The 18,212-nt window shown below is 46.0% G+C and overlaps 1 protein-coding gene across 3 annotated transcripts in view; it reads left to right on the top strand.

Moving 5' to 3' along the window:
• Nucleotides 1-18,212, top strand: part of LOC123992603 (chloride channel protein 2-like) — a 151,504-nt gene that overhangs the window by 104,945 nt on the left and 28,347 nt on the right. For all 3 annotated transcript variants that reach the window (XM_046293878.1, XM_046293877.1, XM_046293879.1), the window contains 3 exons: nt 9,862-9,995; nt 10,779-10,969; nt 17,320-17,437. In XM_046293878.1, the coding sequence (XP_046149834.1) occupies nt 9,862-9,995; nt 10,779-10,969; nt 17,320-17,437 (443 nt within the window). The remainder of the gene's footprint in view (nt 1-9,861; nt 9,996-10,778; nt 10,970-17,319; nt 17,438-18,212) is intronic.

The following is an 18,212-nucleotide window of genomic DNA, read 5'->3' as shown; positions in this document are numbered from 1 at the left end:
ACCGAATAGAAACAGTGTAGCTATTCCCTCCGCAAGGCAATCAAACAAGCTAAGCGTCCGTATAGAGACAAACTAGAGTCACAATTCAACGGCTAACACACAAGAGGTATGTGGTAGTGTTTACAGTCAATCACGGATTACAAAAAGAAAACGAGCCCTGTCGCAGACCAGGATGTCTTGCTCCCAGACAGACTAAACAACTTCTTTGCCCGCTTTGAGGACAATACAGTGCCACTGAAATGGCCCGCACCCAAAACCTGTGGACTCTCCTTCACTGCAGCCGACGTGAGTAAAACATTTAAACGTGTTAACCCTCGCAAGGCTGCAGGCCCAGACGGCATCCCCAGGCGCGTCCTCAGAGCATGCGTAACCCAGCTGGCTGGTGTGTTTACGGATATATTCAATCAATCAATCCTTATCCCAGTCTGCTGTCCCCACATGCTTCAAGAGGGCCACCATTGTTCCTGTTCCCAAGAAAGCTAAGGTAACTGAGCTAAATGACTACCGCACCGTAGCACTCACTTCCGTCATCATGATGTGCTTTGAGAGACTAGTCAAGGACCATATCACTTCCACCCTACCTGACACCCTAGACCAGAGGTGGGCAAACTTTTTGACTCGCGGGCCACAATGGGTTCTAAAATTTGACAGAGGGGCCGGGCCAGGAGCATTTGGAGGGAGTGTTTGGGCCGGATATACTAAAGCATTACATGTAGTGTGTGCAAACCTCATAGCACAGTAAGAACACTACAACCCTATTTATTAACTGTCTTTCAAATGTGAAAAATAGCCCTTATCAGTTAATAAATTTGTCTCAAGGAATATGCAAGATATGGCATTTACATACTATTTCGCAGATACTGGGAGGAGGAAATGTAAATAGATTAAAATAACATACGCACTGTGATTTATCAAGATTGCGTCTGTTTTAATAAGTTTCAATCGAAGGTGCAAAGTTAAAGAAATCAACATTTATTGAAAAATGGAATCACTTTCAACATTCAAAACATATTATTACACAACGAAATACTCAAGCTCAATAATATCTACTTGTATTAAACTCCGCAAAATCATGGATGGATTGTCCTGACCGCGCGCTCTACAAACTCGCCACGGACGCCCTCGCCTTCACACGCAAACAGTACACGTGAATCGTTGCCAAGCACACAGACATAGGCTGTATTAAATATCCTACCTGCAGCTGAAAATTTAAATTAAGAGCGATGTGCGGCGTGTTAATTAAGCTACTGTACCGCTGCTGTGCGTAAATGCGCATTGCTCTTAATTAAAAGACGCACTTCCAAACTTTCCATATGCATTTTTTCATAACACAGCAGAAAAACTCACCATTTCAGTGGGAACAGTGTTGTTGGTCTCCCTTTTTTGCCAGTGCATCAAAGTCTGGAGTTAGTTTTGTTGTGGCAATTCTCAGGACAGATCTGAGGTGTTGGTCAGTTAACTTGGATCTGTGATGGGCTTTGTTGATTTTCATGACGCTAAACGTCTGCTTGACTCTTGAATTGCAGTTTGTCGGTGAAAAAAGTTCTGTTGACTCTGTAAATTAGCTGCCAACCTCTGAGCAGTAGCCGCCCGTTCTTGTGTTGACTGCTTGCTAGCATAGTTTGCATGCTTCGTGGCAAAGTGACGGCTGATATTGTACTCTTTGAAAACCGCAACAGCTTCTTGGCATATCAGACATACAGCCGTTGATCGGACTTCAGTGAAGAAGTATTTTGTTGTCCACTCCTTATTAAACACTCGGCATTCGCTGTCCACTTTCCTTCTCTTTGGTCCGCTCATTTTCACAGAAGGGCTTAATGGTGACATGAAACGAAGTGAAAATTAAAGTGAAATAAAGAGAAATACGCGCCACTCCAACAACGGTCAATGTGTTTTGAGTGCGCCATCTATTGGGGAAACGTGGGCATTGCAGGGAAAGGGGGAAAAAGGAGGTTTTTACTATAATTTGGACAAGTTCGGCGGGCCGGATTAAAAAGCCTAACGGGCCGTATGGAGCCCGCGGGCCGTAGTTTGCCCATGTCTGCCCTAGACCCACCCTGGGTCTCGACCCCGCCCTGTGCAACTGGGTACTGGACTTCCGGACAGGCCGCCCCCAGGTGGTGAGGGTAGGTAACAACATCTCCACTCCGCTGATCTTCAACACTGGGACCCCACAAGGGTGCGTCCTGAGCCCTCTCCTGTACTCCCTGTTCACTCACGTCTGGCCATGCACGCCTCCAACTCAATCATCAAGTTTGCAGACGACACTACAGTGGTAGGTTTGATTACCAACAACGACAAGACGGCCTACAGGGAGGAGGTGATGTTGTTATATTGTGTTGCTACCATGCTGTGTTGTTGTGTGTTGCTGCCTTGCTATGTTGTTGTCCAGGTCTCTCTTTATGTAGTGTTGAGTTGTCTCTCTTGTTGTGATGTGTGTTTTGTCCTATTTATATTGTTTTTATTTTTATTTTTTAAATCCCAGACCCCCGTTCCCGCAGGAGGCCTTTTGCCTTTTGGTAGGCCGTCATTGTAAATAAGAATTTGTTCTTAACTGACTTGCCTTGTTAAATAAAGGTGAAATAAAATTAAAGCTAGCTAACCAATCAAACAGATGACAGGTTTGATTGTTTGAAGCTAGCCTTCAATACAACCTGGCCAGCTAAAATTCCTGCTAGCTAACGTTACCTAGCTAGCTTGTTTCAACTCTAGGGTTTTAGGGTGGGATTCTGTACAGCACTTTGTGACATCTAATGTAAAAAATAACTTTATAAATACATTTGATTGATTGATTTGGTAGCTAACGTTAGGTAGCAAGCAATCGATGGCTCACTGTTCTCATAAAAGTTTGTGTAATGCATTAATGAATAAAGGATCCATCTAAGGATCCAGCTAGGTAATTCATGTCATGTCTGACTACTGCAGTACTGCTTGTGATAGCTAACAGCAACAAGCCCAGACGAGCTAACTGGCAGTTGCACAGTAACTGCGTACCCAGCCCGAATTCTAATCGAGCTGGTACCTGTTGTGAAACTGGGCTTCCCCGACCCAGTTTGTATTTGAGTCAACTCTAATTTGGCCCTAATTTTAAGTGCCAGTGCAAACGGGTCTTTAGTCTGAACACGGGAAGCATCTACCTGAGAGAGAGGTGTTACTTGTCATTTTTTACAAAACATAAAACCATTCTGGGATTTTATAATAGCATGGTAAATATGTGTGTTATTGTATTGTTCCTGTTGCTGGTGGAGGGCTGAAGAGCACTCTACCTCTATCTATCTATCTCTCTCTTTCTCGCTCTCTCTCACTCTTTCTTTTTCTCTCTTTCAATTTCGGTCTTGCTTTTTCTCTTTTTCTCTACCCCTCTCTCTACCTTTCTCTCTCTCTCTCTACCCTTCTCTCTCTTCCTCTCTACCCCCCTTGCTCTCTCTGACCCTCTCTGTCTCTACCCCTCACATACTCTCTCTCTCTCCTTCACATCATCCACTATGCTTCGATTTCACCACTGCGGATCAGGTGTGTGTGTGAGCACTAAGTACATTTGAGGCAGGGAGTTGAGTAGGATGAAGAGGGGAAATTAAATGAAAGAGTGCATGAAGTGTGGCCCCCAAGCTGTTTGTGTTCCTATTCATTCTGGTACCCATCCCACTTCCCGCACAAACACACATTCAAACATAGGAATGCTTGTGTAACACTTGGGAAACACACATTCACAAACACACACTATGAGAAAAGCAGTGTCATGTTGGGGCGTGAATATCCTTCTCTCACTCATTCCTGCACTCCCTCTCTTCTCTCTGCCCTTTTGACAAATCCATCTCCAGCTTTTGAGTGGTATTTCATTTCAAATCAAATTAAATCAAATTATATTGATCACATACACATATTTAGCAGATGTTTTTGCGGTCGTAGCAAAATGCTTGTGTTCCTCACTCCAACAATGCAGTAATATCTAACAATTCACAACAATACACACAAATCTAGAGTTAAGAAATATAGAAATATTAGGATGAGCAATGTCAGAGTGGTATTGTTTATAATACAGTAGTAGAATAGAATACACTATATACATATGAAATGAGTAAGGCAGTATGTAAACATTATCAAATCAAATAAAACTTTATTTGTCACATGCACCTAATATAACAAGTGTAGACCTTGAAATGTGTGAAATGCTTACTTACAAGCTCTTAACCAACAGTGCAATTCAAGAAGAGTTATATTTACTAAATAAACTAAAGTTAAAAAAATAATAAAAAGTAACACAATAAAATAACAATAACGAGGCTATATACAGGGGTACCCGTACCAAGTCAGTGTGCGGGGGTACAGGTTAGTTGAGGTAATTTGTACATGTAGGTAGTGGTGAAATGACTATGCATAGGTAATAAATAGCGCGTAGCAGCAGTGTACAAAACAAATTAGATGAATTGTTCAGCAGTCTTATGGCTTGGGGGTAGAAGCTGTTATGGAGCCTTCTGGACTTGGCGCTCCGGTAACGCTTGCCGTGCGGTGGCAGAGAAAACAGTTTATGACTTGTGTGACTGGAGTCTCTGACAATTTTATGGGCTTTCCTCTGACGCCGCCTATTATATAGGTCCTGGATGGCAGGAAGCTTGGCCCCAGTGATGTACTGGGCCGTATGCACTACCCTCTGTAGTGCCCCACGGTCAGATGCCATGCAGTTGCCATACCAGGCGGTGATGCAACCGGTCAGGATGCTCTCGATGGTGCAGCTGTAGAACTTTTTGAGGATCTGGGGACCCATGCCTAATCTTTTCAGTCTCCTGAGGGGGAAAAGGTTTTGTTGTGCCCTCTTCACGACTGTCTTGGTGTGTTTGGACCATGACAGTTCGTTGGTGATGTGAACACCAAGGAACTTGAAACTCTCGACCAGCTCCATTACAGACCTGTCGGTGTTAATGGGGGCCTGTTCGGCTCGCCTTTTCCTGTAGTCCACGATCAGCTCCTTTGTCTTGCTCACATTGAGGGCAAGGTTGTTGTCCAGGGAACCACACTGCCAGTTCTCTGACTTCCTCCCTATAGGCTGTCTCATCGCTGTTGGTGATCAGGATTACCAGTGTTGTGTTGTCAGCAAACTTAATGATGGTGTTGGAGTCGTGTTTGGCCACCCAGTTGTGGGTAAACAGGGAGTACAGGAGGGGACTACGTACTCACCCCTGAGGGGCCCCAGTGTTGAGGATTAGCGTGGGAGACGTGTTGCTGCCTACCCTTACCACCTGGGGGCGACCCGTCATAATGTCCAGGATCCAGTTGCAGAGGGAGGTGTTTAGTCCCAGGGTCCTTAGCTTAGTGATGACCTTCGTGGGTACTTTGGTGTTGAGTGCTGAGCTGTAGTCAATGAATAGCATTCTCACATATGTGTTCCTTTTGTCCAGGTGGAAAAGGGCAGTGTGGAGTGAGATTGCGTCATCTGTGGATCTGTTGGGGCGGTATGCGAGTTGGAGTGGGTCTAGGGTATCCGGGAGGATACTGTTGATGTGAGCTATGACCAGCCTTTCAAAGCACTTCATGGCTACCGACATGTGTGCTACAGGGCGGTAATTGTTTAGGCAGGTTACCTTCGCTTCCTTGGGCACAGGGACTATGGTGGTCTGCTTGAAACATGTAGGTATTACAGACTCGGTCAGGGAGAGGTTGAAAATGTCAGTGAAGGCACTTTCCACTGGGCAGCTCACGTCTGGGTTTCCCTTTGTAGTCCATAATAGTTTTTAAGCCCTGCCACATCCGACGAGCATCAGAACCGATGTAATAGGAGTCAATCTTAATCCTGTATTGACGTTTTGATTGTTTGATGGTTCGTCTCAGGTCATAGCGGGATTTCTTATAAGCATCCGGATTAGTGTCCCGCTCCTTGAAAGCAGCAGCTCTAGCCTTTAGCTTGATGCAGATGTTGCCTGTAATCCATGGTTTCTGGTTGGGATATGTATGTACAGTCACTGTAGGGACAACGTTGTCGATGCACTTATTGATGAAGCTGATGACTGAGGTGGTATACTCCTCAATGCAATTGGATGAATCCCAGAACATATTCCAGTCTGTTCATTGCAAAACAGTCCTGTAGCGTAGCATCCGCGTCATCTTACCACTAAAGTGACTGGTGATCCATTATTAAAGTGACCAGTGATTCCATATCTATGTATATAGGGAAGCAGCCTCTAAGGAGCACGGTTGCGTAACCGTGTGGTAGCCAGCTAGTGATGGCTATTTAACAGTCTGATGGCTGTCCGGTTGCGGGCAATGCCGTTGCTGTACCAGGTGGTGATACAGCCATTACATGATTCTCTCAATTGTGCATCTGTAAAAATCTGAGGGTTTTAGGGGCCATCCCCTGAGGTGGAAAAGACACTGTTGCGCCTTCTTCTCTGTGTGGGTGGACAATTTCAGATCGTCAGTGATGTGTACGCTGAGGAACTTGAAGCTTCTCACCTGCGGTCCTGTCGATGTGGATAGGAGTTTGCTCTCTCTGCTGTTTCCTGAAGTCCACGATCAGCTACTTAATTTTGTTAAGGTTGAGGGAGAGATTATTTTCCCGAGGCACCACTCCGCCAGGGCCCTCACCTCCTCCCTGTAGGCTGTCTCATCATTGTTGGTAATCAGGCCTACAACTGTTGTGACATCTGCAAACTTGATGATTGAGTTGGCATGAGTGGCCACGCAGTCATGGGTGAACAGGGAGACAGGAGGGGGCTGAGCATGCTGAGGATCAGCAAAGTGGTGTTGTTTCCTACCTTTACCACCTGGGGGCAGCCCGTCAGAAAGTACAGGACCCAGTTGCACAGGGCGGGGTTCAGATCCAGGGCCCCGAGCTCAATGATGAGCTTGGAGGGTATTATGGTGTGGAAGGCTAAGCTATAGTCAATAAACAGCATTCTACACAGGTATTCCTAGTGTCCAGGTGGGATAGGGCAGTGTGTAGTGCGATGGCGATTGCATCGACTGTGGATCTATTGGGGCGGTATGCAAATTGAAGTGGGTCTATGGTGTCAGGTAAGGTAGAAGTGATATGATCCTTAACTAGCCTCTCAAAGCCCTTCATGATGACAAAAGGGAGTGCTACGGGGCGATAGTCATTTAGTTCAGTTACCTTTGCTTTCTTGGGTACAGGAACAATGGTTGACACCTTGAAGCAAGTGGGGACAGCAGACTGGGACAGGGAGACATTGAATATGTTGAACACTCCATCCAGCTGGACTGCACATACTCTGAGGACGCGACTAGGGATGCAGCCTTGCGAGGGTTAACGCATTTAAATGTCTTACTCACGTCGGCCACAGAGAACGAGAGCCCACAGTCCTTGAGAGCAGGCAAAGAAGGTGTTAAGCTTGTCTGGGAGCAAGACATCGTTGTCAGCGACGTGGCTGGTTCTCCCTTTGTAATCTGTGGTTGTCTGTAGATCCTGTCACATACATCTCGTATCTGAGCCGTTGAATTGCGACTCCACTTTGTCTCTGTACTGACTTATTTCCTTTGATTGCCTTACTGAATGCCTTACTGAATAACTACACTGTTTGAATTCAACCATATTCCCAGTCACCTTGCCATGGTTTAATGCGGTGGTTTCCACTTTCAGTTTTGCGCAAATGCTGCCATCTATCCACGGTTTCTAGTCACATTAGGAACAACATCCACTATACACTTCCTTATGAACTCAGTTACCATGTGAATGTATACGTACGTCAATGTTATTCTCAGAGGCTACCCTGAACATATCCCAGTCCGGGTGATCAAAACCATCTTGAAGCATGGATTCAGATTGGTCAGACGAGAGTTGAATAGACCTCAGGCCAGGTACTTCCTTTTTGAATTTCTGCCTATAGGAAGGGATGAGCAAAATAAAGTGATGATCTGATTTGCCAAAGGGAGGACAATAATTTCCTTGTAGGTATCCCGGAAGTTGGGGTAGCAGTGGCTGAGTGTTTTAGCAGCACGAGAACTACAGTACAGTCAATGTGTTGATAGAACTTCAGTAGCGTTTTCCTCAACTTTGCTTTGTTAAAATCCCTAGCTACAATATATGCGGCATCAGGATATGTGGTTTCCAGTTTGCACCAAGTCCAGTGGGCCGTCGTGGTATCGGCTTGATGGGGAATATACATGGCTGTGACTATAACCAAAGAGAATTCTCTTGGGAGGTAATACGGTCGGCATTTGATTGTGAGGTATTCTAGGTCGGGTGAACAAAGGACTTGAGTTTCTGTACATTATCACAATCACACCATTAAACATACAGTCCCGTCTTTCTTCTTCTCTGAGAATTCTTTATTCCTGTCTGCGCCATGTTCTGAGAACCCAGCGGGCTGTATGGACGGGGACAGTATATCCGGAGAGAGACAGATTCCGTGATGCAGAGTATGTTACAGTCCCTGATGTCTCTCTGGAAGGAGATCCTCGTCCTGAGCTCGTCTACTTTGTTGTCCAAAGACTGAACACTAGCGAGTAATATACACCTCCTGAGTCGGATTAGAAGTCCACTCCGAATACCACTTCTCCGCCGTCAGCGTCTTGGAGCAGCCTCTGGGATAAGTTACATTGCCCTGAGTGGTACAAACAAAGGATCCAATTTGGGAAAGTCCTAATCCTGGTCATAATGCTGATGAGTTACCGGCGCTCTGATATCCAAAAGTTATTTCTGGCTGTATGTAATAACACAAACTTTCTGGGCTTTAATGCGAGAAATAAAATACAAAAAACAAAATACTGCAAAGTTGCTAGAATTAGAGCCGCCATGTCTGTCGGCACCATCCAGCTGGTCGGAGAGTGAGGTGAGGCAACAATTACATGCACATCACTTTCTCTCTCTCTCTCTCTCTGTGTGTGTGTGTGTGTGTGTGTGTGTGTGTGTGTGTGTGTGTGTGTGTGTGTGTGTGTGTGTGTGTGTGTGTGTGTGTGTGTGTGTGTGTGTGTGTGTGTGTGTGTGTGTGTGTGTGTGTGTGTGTGTGTGTGTGTGTGTGTGTGCCTACAGTCCACTGTACTCTGAAGTTATGAGACAGATACAGTAAGAGACAGGTTTCTGTTTGTTGGTTTCAGAACCATTGAAGTGCTCATTATATAAGGTCTGCTGTATAGAGGATTATTGTGTTGGTTTAAAGCAGGGCTAGGCAACTAGATTCAAACGTGGGCCGATTTTTGTCGGAGCGGCTGGTCGGGGGGCCGGAACGTAATTATAATAATTTGTGCACTGCACATTGACCACAACTAAGTCTAAAAAGGGATTGCATTTGAAAATAACAATTTCATACCTTATTTACATTGAGACACTATCACATATTACTTTTTTTATTTGTGGGAATACTTGGGAACTGATTCCCTGGTTTAAAGCTAAAGAGGGGGTTATTGTATTGGTGTACAGAAACCAGGCAGTACAGGTGTATGGGTTTTAGATCTTGTAGAGGGACAGAGGGAAGGCCTGTGTCGGGGTTGGCACAGACAGAACTTGGCAGCGGAACCTAGTGCTGCTGTCGTGTCGGAGGTTGGCACGCTCAGCCTGTCTGGCAGAAAGGAAACCTGTCTAGTGTACTGTGTGGCCGGGGTAGAGGGGTAGAACCACAAATATCCTGAGGCAGAACCTGCTCTCTCACACAGTCACCTCCTATACAGTACAACTATTACGTCCGGATGCAACTTCACCTCTGTAGCAATAAGTTCAGGACTGACTAGGATGTTGTTCCACGGTCACCTCTGAAAGGACAGAGGAATTGACAGATTACATTTTTTGGGGGGCTTAACTTTTCACTCCAATTATCTAATAGTTATCACTCACTGACTGTATAGGTGGTGCTAATAACCCCTCCCTCTATTCCGCTCCTCCCCTCATCACCCCTCTCTCCTATCGTCATTCAGGAAGTATAATATTCGTGTGGAGGACATCATGATCAGGGATGTGACCTACATCACCCTCAACTGCTGCTACAGAGACCTGCATGATGTACTGCTGGCTGGACACCTCAAGACCCTGGCCCTGCTCGAGTCCAGTGGTGAGACAAGCACATACTCATACTTTACAGATGCAGACACACAAATTACACACACTACAGAACATTTTCCGTCAAATAAATACTCCCCCACACACACATTCAAGTTATATATTCTTATACAGTATGCCAAGTCTGTTGTAATTGTGTAGCGATGCCAAAGCAATTAGCTGGGGCAATTATTTTAAACAAACAAACACACCCCCTCATACACACCCTGTTGTGTACACACACACACACACACACACACACACACACACACACACACACACACACACACACACACACACACACACACACACACACACACACACACACACACACACACACACACACACACACACACACTCAAACACAGACGCCTGGCTGTTGTTAGTTAGATAACTTACCATGCAGAAACATGTGTTAGGAGTCCCCTGCACATTAACTACGGTTCTAGAAGACCTCTCTTTCTCCTCTCCTCCATCACATCTCCCCCTCCTCTCTCATTCTAATCTCCTGGCCCCTCTCTCTCTATTTCTCTTCTCTTCCATCATCCCTCTTCTTTTTATTCTCATCTGTCTCTCCTCTGCCTTTCATCCCATCATATCCGTCCTCTCTTCATCACCCCATTCCCTTCTTACTTGCACTCTCATCTCATATTTCTCTCCATCCATCTCTCCCTTGCTGCCCCTCACTTTCCCTGCTCTCTTTCTCTCTCCCCCTCCTTTTTTCTACCTCAACATCACCCCTTCTCACTCCCCCTCCCTCCCTTCTCTCTCTCCCTCTCTCTCCCCCACCCCTCAGAGTCGATGATCCTGCTGGGTTCTATTGAGCGTGCCCAGCTCCAGGCCCTCCTGTCCCTACAGCTGGGCCGGCCACGGAGACTGGAGTACCTGAGAGACCGGGCTACTGCTGAGAAGAAGCGCTTGTCGATGATTTCCCATCCGGGCAGCGAGGACGGCTCCCAGAGGGTTAACCAGGAGGTCCGGTTCCAGGTAAGTACAGTCTTAACAACCCACACCGAGCTAAACGTTACACTCTTTGAGGTTAGTCATGTCTGGAGTCCCCAGTACCACACCAAGCTAACAGTACACACTATGAGGTCAGTCATGTCTGGAGTCCCCAGTACCACACCAAGCTAACAGTACACACTATGAGGTCAGTCATGTCTGGAGTCCCCAGTACCACACCAAGCTAACAGTACACACTATGAGGTCAGTCATGTCTGGAGTCCCCAGTACCACACCAAGCTAACAGTACACACTATGAGGTCAGTCATGTCTGGAGTCCCCAGTACCACACCAAGCTAACAGTGCACACTATGAGGTCAGTCATGTCTGGAGTCCCCAGTACCACACCAAGCTAACAGTACACACTATGAGGTCAGTCAGGTCTGGAATCCTCAGTACCACACCAAGCTAACAGTACACACTATGAGGTCAGTCATGTCTGGAGTCCCCAGTACCACACCAAGCTAACAGTACACACTATGAGGTCAGTCATGTCTGGAGTCCCCAGGACCACACCAAGCTAACAGTACACACTATGAGGTCAGTCATGTCTGGAGTCCCCAGTACCACACCAAGCAAACAGTACACACTATGAGGTCAGTCATGTCTGGAGTCCCCAGTACCACACCAAGCTAACAGTACACACTATGAGGTCAGTCATGTCTGGAGTCCCCAGTACCACACCAAGCTAACAGTACACACTATGAGGTCAGTCATGTCTGGAGTCCCCAGTACCACACCAAGCTAACAGTACACACTATGAGGTCAGTCATGTCTGGAGTCCCCAGTACCACACCAAGCTAACAGTACACACTATGAGGTCAGTCATGTCTGGAATCCTCAGTACCACACCAAGCTAACAGCTACACATAACGTAGCTGTATAAGTTTGTATTTTTACCCAAAACGTCTTGAAGACTGGATCAGTGGAGGAGGATAGGATACCAGGTCAGCTTAGAGACACAGGAGAACCAGAACTATAGCAAATACAGTGGTAGCTGGCTCCATCTGCTTCACTGGCTCCATTTAACAACCAATATGAGAAAAAAATGATATAAAATCGTTCTAGTCCCATGGTTGATATGTGAGAGAAACAGTTTTAACAAGCCTTTATTGTCCCATCAATAATAGACAGAGTGAGCGAGAGGGAGTGAAAGAAGGAGAAAGAGACTGACAGAGAGAGAAACAGAAGGAGTGGCTGGGCTCCCGAGTGTCTCAGTGGTCTAAGGCATTGCATGTTAGTGCAAGAGGCATGACTACAGTCCCTGGTTCAAATTCAGGCTTTATCACATCCTGCAGTGATTGGGAGTCTCATATGGTGGCGCACAATTGGCACAGCGTCATCCGGGTTTGGCTGGTGTAGGCTGTCATTGAAAATAAGAATTTGTTCTTAAATGACTGAAAAACAAACAGAGGGACTGACAGAGAAGGAGAGTTAGAGAGAAACAAATGCTATTTGGCCCGAAATAGAGAGTACCCAGTAGCATAACACCTGACCACTGTGACTCAAACTTAAGGAAAGCTTTGACTATGTACAGACTCAGTGAGCATAGCCTTGCTATTGAGAAAGGTAGCTGTAGGCAGACCTGGCTCCTAAGATAAGACAGGCTATGTGCACACTGCGCACAAAATGAGGTGTAAACTGAGCTTCACTTCCTAACCTCCTGCCCAATGTATGACCATATTAGAGACAACTATTTCCCTCAGATTACACAGATCCACAAAGAATTTGAGAACAAACCCAATTTTGATAAACTCCCATGTCTACTGGGTGAAATACCACAGTGTGCCATCACAGCAGCAAGATTTGTGACCTATTGCCACAACACTGTATGTAGACATTATAACATTTGAAATGTCTTTATTATTTTGGAACTTCTGTGAGTGTAATATTTACTGTTCATTTTTATTGTTTATTTCACTTTTATTATCTACTTCACTTGCTTTGGCAATGTTAAAAGATGTTTCCCATGCCAATAAAGCCCTTGAATTGAATTGAACAGAGAGAGAGGGACCGACGGAGAGAGAGACAGTGACAAAGGAGAGCGAGAGGGACCGACGGAGAGAGAGACAGTGACAAAGGAGAGCGAGAGGGACCGACGGAAAAGAGACAGTGACAAAGGAGAGCGATAGGGACCGACGGAGAGAGAGACAGTGACAAAGGAGAGCGAGAGGGACCGATGGAAAGAGAGACAGTGACAAAGGAGAGCGAGAGGGACCGACGGAGAGAGAGACAGTGACAAAGGAGAGCGAGAGGGACCGACGGAGAGAGAGACAGTGACAAAGGAGAGCGAGAGGGACCGGCGGAGAGAGAGACAGTGACAAAGGAGAGCGAGAGGGACCGACGGAAAAAGAGACAGTGACAAAGGAGAGCGATAGGGACCGACGGAGAGAGAGACAGTGACAAAGGAGAGCGAGAGGGACCGACGGAGAGAGAGACAGTGACAAAGGAGAGCGAGAGGGACCGGCGGAGAGAGAGACAGTGACAAAGGAGAGCGAGAGGGACCGCGGAAAAGAGACAGTGACAAAGGGAGCGATAGGGACCGACGGAGAGAGAGACAGTGACAAAGGAGAGCGAGAGGGACCGACGGAGAGAGAGACAGTGACAAAGGAGAGCGAGAGGGACCGGCGGAGAGAGAGACAGTGACAAAGGAGAGCGAGAGGGACCGACGGAAAAGAGACAGTGACAAAGGAGAGCGAGAGGGACCGACGGAGAGAGAGACAGTGACAAAGGAGAGCGAGAGGGACCGACGGAGAGAGAGACAGTGACAAAGGAGAGCGAGAGGGACCGACGGAGAGAGAGACAGTGACAAAGGAGAGCGAGAGGGACCGACGGAGAGAGAGACAGTGACAAAGGAAAGCGAGAGGGACCGACGGAGAGAGACAGTGACAAAGGAGAGCGAGAGGAACCGACGGAGAGAGAGACAGTGACAAAGGAGAGCGAGAGGGACCGACGGAGAGAGAGACAGTGACAAAGGAGAGCGAGAGGGACCGGAGAGAGAGACAGTGACAAAGGAGAGCGAGAGGGACGGAGAGAGAGACAGTGACAAAGGAAAGCGAGAGGGACCGACGGAGAGAGAGACAGTGACAAAGGAAGAGAGGGACCGACGGAGAGAGGACAGTGACAAAGGAAAGCGAGAGGGACCGACGGAGAGAGACAGTGACAAAGGAAAGAGAGACCTAGAAGGAGATGTGTCTTAGGATGTGCAGTCAGTGCACACTTGTGTGTGTGCGCGCATGCAGTTGTGCTTGTGTGTGTGCGCACATGCGGTTGTGCTTGTGTGTGTGCGTGCATGGGGTTGTGTGTGTGTGTGTGTGTGTGTGTGTGTGTGTGTGTGTGTGTGTGTGTGTGTGTGTGTGTGTGTGTGTGTGTGTGTGTGTGTGTGTGTGTGTGTGTGTGTGTGTGTGTGTGTGTGTGTGTGTGTGTGTGTGTGTGTGTGTGTGTGTGTGTGTGTGTGTGTGTGTGAGCACTGGCACACACAGCTGAAATTGTGGTTTTGTGGTTGCCAATGTCTAGCTTTATTTTGAGGGCTAGCACTGCTGTATTCAGAATACTGATCTGGTTCCTCCTCCCTGCACCACTCCTGCACCCCGCCCCAGGCTAGTGGAGTGATACTCAGCCATTCACAGCAGGCCGGTGAGGGGAAGAGGAGGAGAGGAAGGGAGGGGGTGGCGGGGAAGAGGAGAAGAGGGGAAACAAGCGTTTATTTCAGCTTTTCCCCCCAGGACTTCCCTCCAGGTCCCCCCCCCCCCCCCCATGATGCCTGGGTTTGGATATTCATCACACTCATTTAGCTCTCTCAGCGCTCTCACTCTCTCACTCTCTCTGTTTCTCTCTTTGTTTCTCTCTCTCTGTCTAAAAACAAAAAAATATAAATAAAAGCATTGTAAGTTTTAATTTTCCAAAGTTGGTGTGAGAGAGATGGAAAATGTATTGTTATCGATCAATAGTGACAAATGATAACTTAGATGGAAAGGTACTGAGGATGGTAGCTGACTCTATAGCCACTCCTATCTGTCATATCTTTAATCTGAGCCTAGAGGAAAGTCTTTGTCCTCAGACCTGGAGGAAGCCAAAGTCATTCCACTACCCAAGAGTGGTAAAGCAGCCTTTACTGGTTCTAACAGCAGACCAATCAGCTTGCTGCCAGCTCTTGGCAAAGTGTTGGATTTTTCTTTTGACCAAATACAATGCTATTGTTCTGTAAACAAATTAACATTAGACTTTCAGCATGCTTATAGAGAAGGGCACTCAACATGTACTGCATTGACACAAATTACTGATGATTGATTGAAAGAAAGTGATAAGAAGATTGTGGGATCTGTACTATTAGATTTCAGTGCAGCCTTTGATATTATTGACCATAACCTGATGTTGAGAAAACGTATGTGCTATAACTTTTCAACCTCTGTCATATCGTGGTTTCAGAGCTATCTATCTAATAGAATTCATAGGGTTTTTCTTTAATGGAAGCTTCTCTAATGTCAAACATGTAAAGTGTGGTGTACCGCAGGGCAGCTCTCTAGACCCTCTACTCTTTTCTATTTTACCAATGACCTGCCACTGGCATTAAACAAAGCATGTGTGTCCATGTATGATGATGATTCACCTCTGTATGCGTCAGCAACCGCAGCTAATGAAGTTACTGAAACCCTTAACAGAGTTGCAGTCAGTTTTGGAATGGGTGGCCAGTAATAAACTGGTCCTGAACATCTCTAAAACTAAGAGCATTGTATTTGGTACAAATCAAGTTCTAGCTGAATCTGGTAATGAATTGTGCGGCTGTTGAGCAAGTTGAGGAGACTAAATTACTTGGTGTTACCTTAGATTGTAAACGGTCATGGTCAAAACATTGATTCAATGGTTGTAAAGATGGGGAGAGGTCTGTCCGTGATAACGAGATGCTCTGCATTTTTGACACAACACTCCACAAAGCAAATCCTACAGGCTCTATCTAGTTTGATCTTATCTTGATTATTGTCCAGTCACATGGTCAAGTCATGCTAAGAAACACTTAGTAAAGCTGCAGCCAGAACAGAGCAGCATGTTGTGCTCTTTATTGTAATCAAAGCGCTAATATTAATACTATGCATGACAGTTTCTCCTGGCTAAGAGTTTAGGAAATACTGACTGTATCACCTCTTATTTTTATGAAAAAGATGAAGGTGTTGGAAATTCCAAATTCTTTGCATAGTCAACTGTCATACACATTTACCACAGCAGTCATGCCACCAGGGGTCTTTTCACAGTCCCCAGGTCCAGAACAAATCCAAGGAAACGTACAGTATTATACAGAGCCATGATTACATGGAACACTCTTCCATCTCATATAGTGCAAGTGAACAGCAAACATGGTTTCAAAAAACGAATAAAGCAACACACCTCATGGCACATCGTCTCTCCCCCATGTGACCTACTTGTTGTGTGTATGTACTGGACTACATGTTTTTAGATGTATGTCAATTGTAAAGTCTTTTGTCTTTTATGTGTCAGACACCAGTAAGACTAGCTGTTGCTTTTGGCGCCGGCTAATGGGGATCGTAATAAAATAAAAAAGTATCTAATATATCTCTATCCTCATCTCCACTTTCTCCTACATATTTTCAGCTCTGGTGTTCCCTCCGATCTATTGACTTTTCTTCTCACTTTTTCATTCTGTCTCCTTCTTTAGCTCTCTCCATATTCTCACAATCTCATCTCATTCTCTCCCTCTCTTGCTTTTTCTATTCCTCCCTCCACCAGGCTGTGTGTGTGGGGGGGGGGGGTTGTAAGAGGTGGTGAGACAGGATAGAGAGCAACCCATTGGATTGATGAGTCAGGAGGAGAGTGAAAGACAATCAAATACAAATTAGATATAAAGAGGGGTGGGGAAAGGCATGGGTGAAGAGAGGAGGAGGAAGAGAGGGGGTGTGTGGGGGGGGTTTGAATGTGTCAAGAACTGCAACGCTGCTGGGTTATTCATGCTCAACAGTTTCCTGTGTGTATCAAGAATGGTCTACCACCCAAAGGACATCCAGTGAACTCGACACAATTGTGGGAAGCATTGGAGTCCACATGGACCAGCAACATGGGCCAGCATCCCCTGCTCTGTCTCAGTGATGTGTGTGGAATGTGTAGAAGGGATGTAGGTACAACATGTACTGTACTATTGATTAAATATATTCAGAGTGTATAGTAACGTGTGTGTGTGTGTGTGTGTGTGTGTGTGTGTGTGTGTGTGTGTGTGTGTGTGTGTGTGTGTGTGTGTGTGTGTGTGTGTGTGTGTGTGTGTGTGTGTGTGTGTGTGTGTGTGTGTGTGTGTGTGTGTGTGTGTGTGTGTGTGTGTGTGTGTGTAGATCTCGACAGAGGAGTCTACCTTCAGTCCCACCCCTACCCCCTCTATGAAGCCACTGAAGCCAGCCCTGAAGAGACCCTCTGTGGTGGATCGCCCCACTGGGATACCCATACCCACAAGTAAGCACACACACACACACACACACACACACACACACACACACACACACACACACACACACACACACACACACACACACACACACACACACACACACACACAAACCCCCTAGAGTTGATTGATGCATCGGTGCGTCAATCTAAGTAACATAATAACATAGTAGCATAGTAACATCAAAATGTGTCAGTTTAAGCTAGAGATATCTTTTCTTTTGCATTGGATGAGTCTCAATCCACCTCGTCCACTCACATCGCACTTCCGCATCTACAGTTAAAGGTGGCAAAGCTAGAGCGGTGAAATTCGGTCTTCTCATGAAAACATCTGTAACGTCTGAACAGTTTGACCTACCATCTATTATGACCACTCTATGGAAAGGGGAGACTCTCACGAACATGTGGGTGGTAATCGTCTGAATTCGTTACAGTCCATGTGCCAGCTTCTGTTTGTAGCATCCGAACTGTTTGGGCTACAAACAAATGTGGAGAGGGGAGATTCTCACGAACATGATGGTGTTCTCCGTTTAGCTCTACGACCCCCACAAGTGTCACGGGACTCGTCTGAAGGTAACTGATACCGGTTGTAAAAGAAAAGTCTAAAGTTTGGACACACCTACTCATTCAAGGGTTTTTCTTTATTTTTACTATTTTCTACATTGTAGAATAATAGTGAAGACATAAAAACTATGAAATAACACATCAAAATATATTTTATTTTTGAGATTCTTCAAAGTTGCCACCCTTTGCCTTGATGACAGCTTTTCAAGCCATTTGTGTG

This window comes from Oncorhynchus gorbuscha, linkage group LG13, assembly GCF_021184085.1.
Source record: "Oncorhynchus gorbuscha isolate QuinsamMale2020 ecotype Even-year linkage group LG13, OgorEven_v1.0, whole genome shotgun sequence".
Taxonomy (NCBI): Eukaryota; Metazoa; Chordata; class Actinopteri; order Salmoniformes; family Salmonidae; genus Oncorhynchus; species Oncorhynchus gorbuscha.
This window is presented reverse-complemented; position numbering and strand designations above follow the sequence as displayed.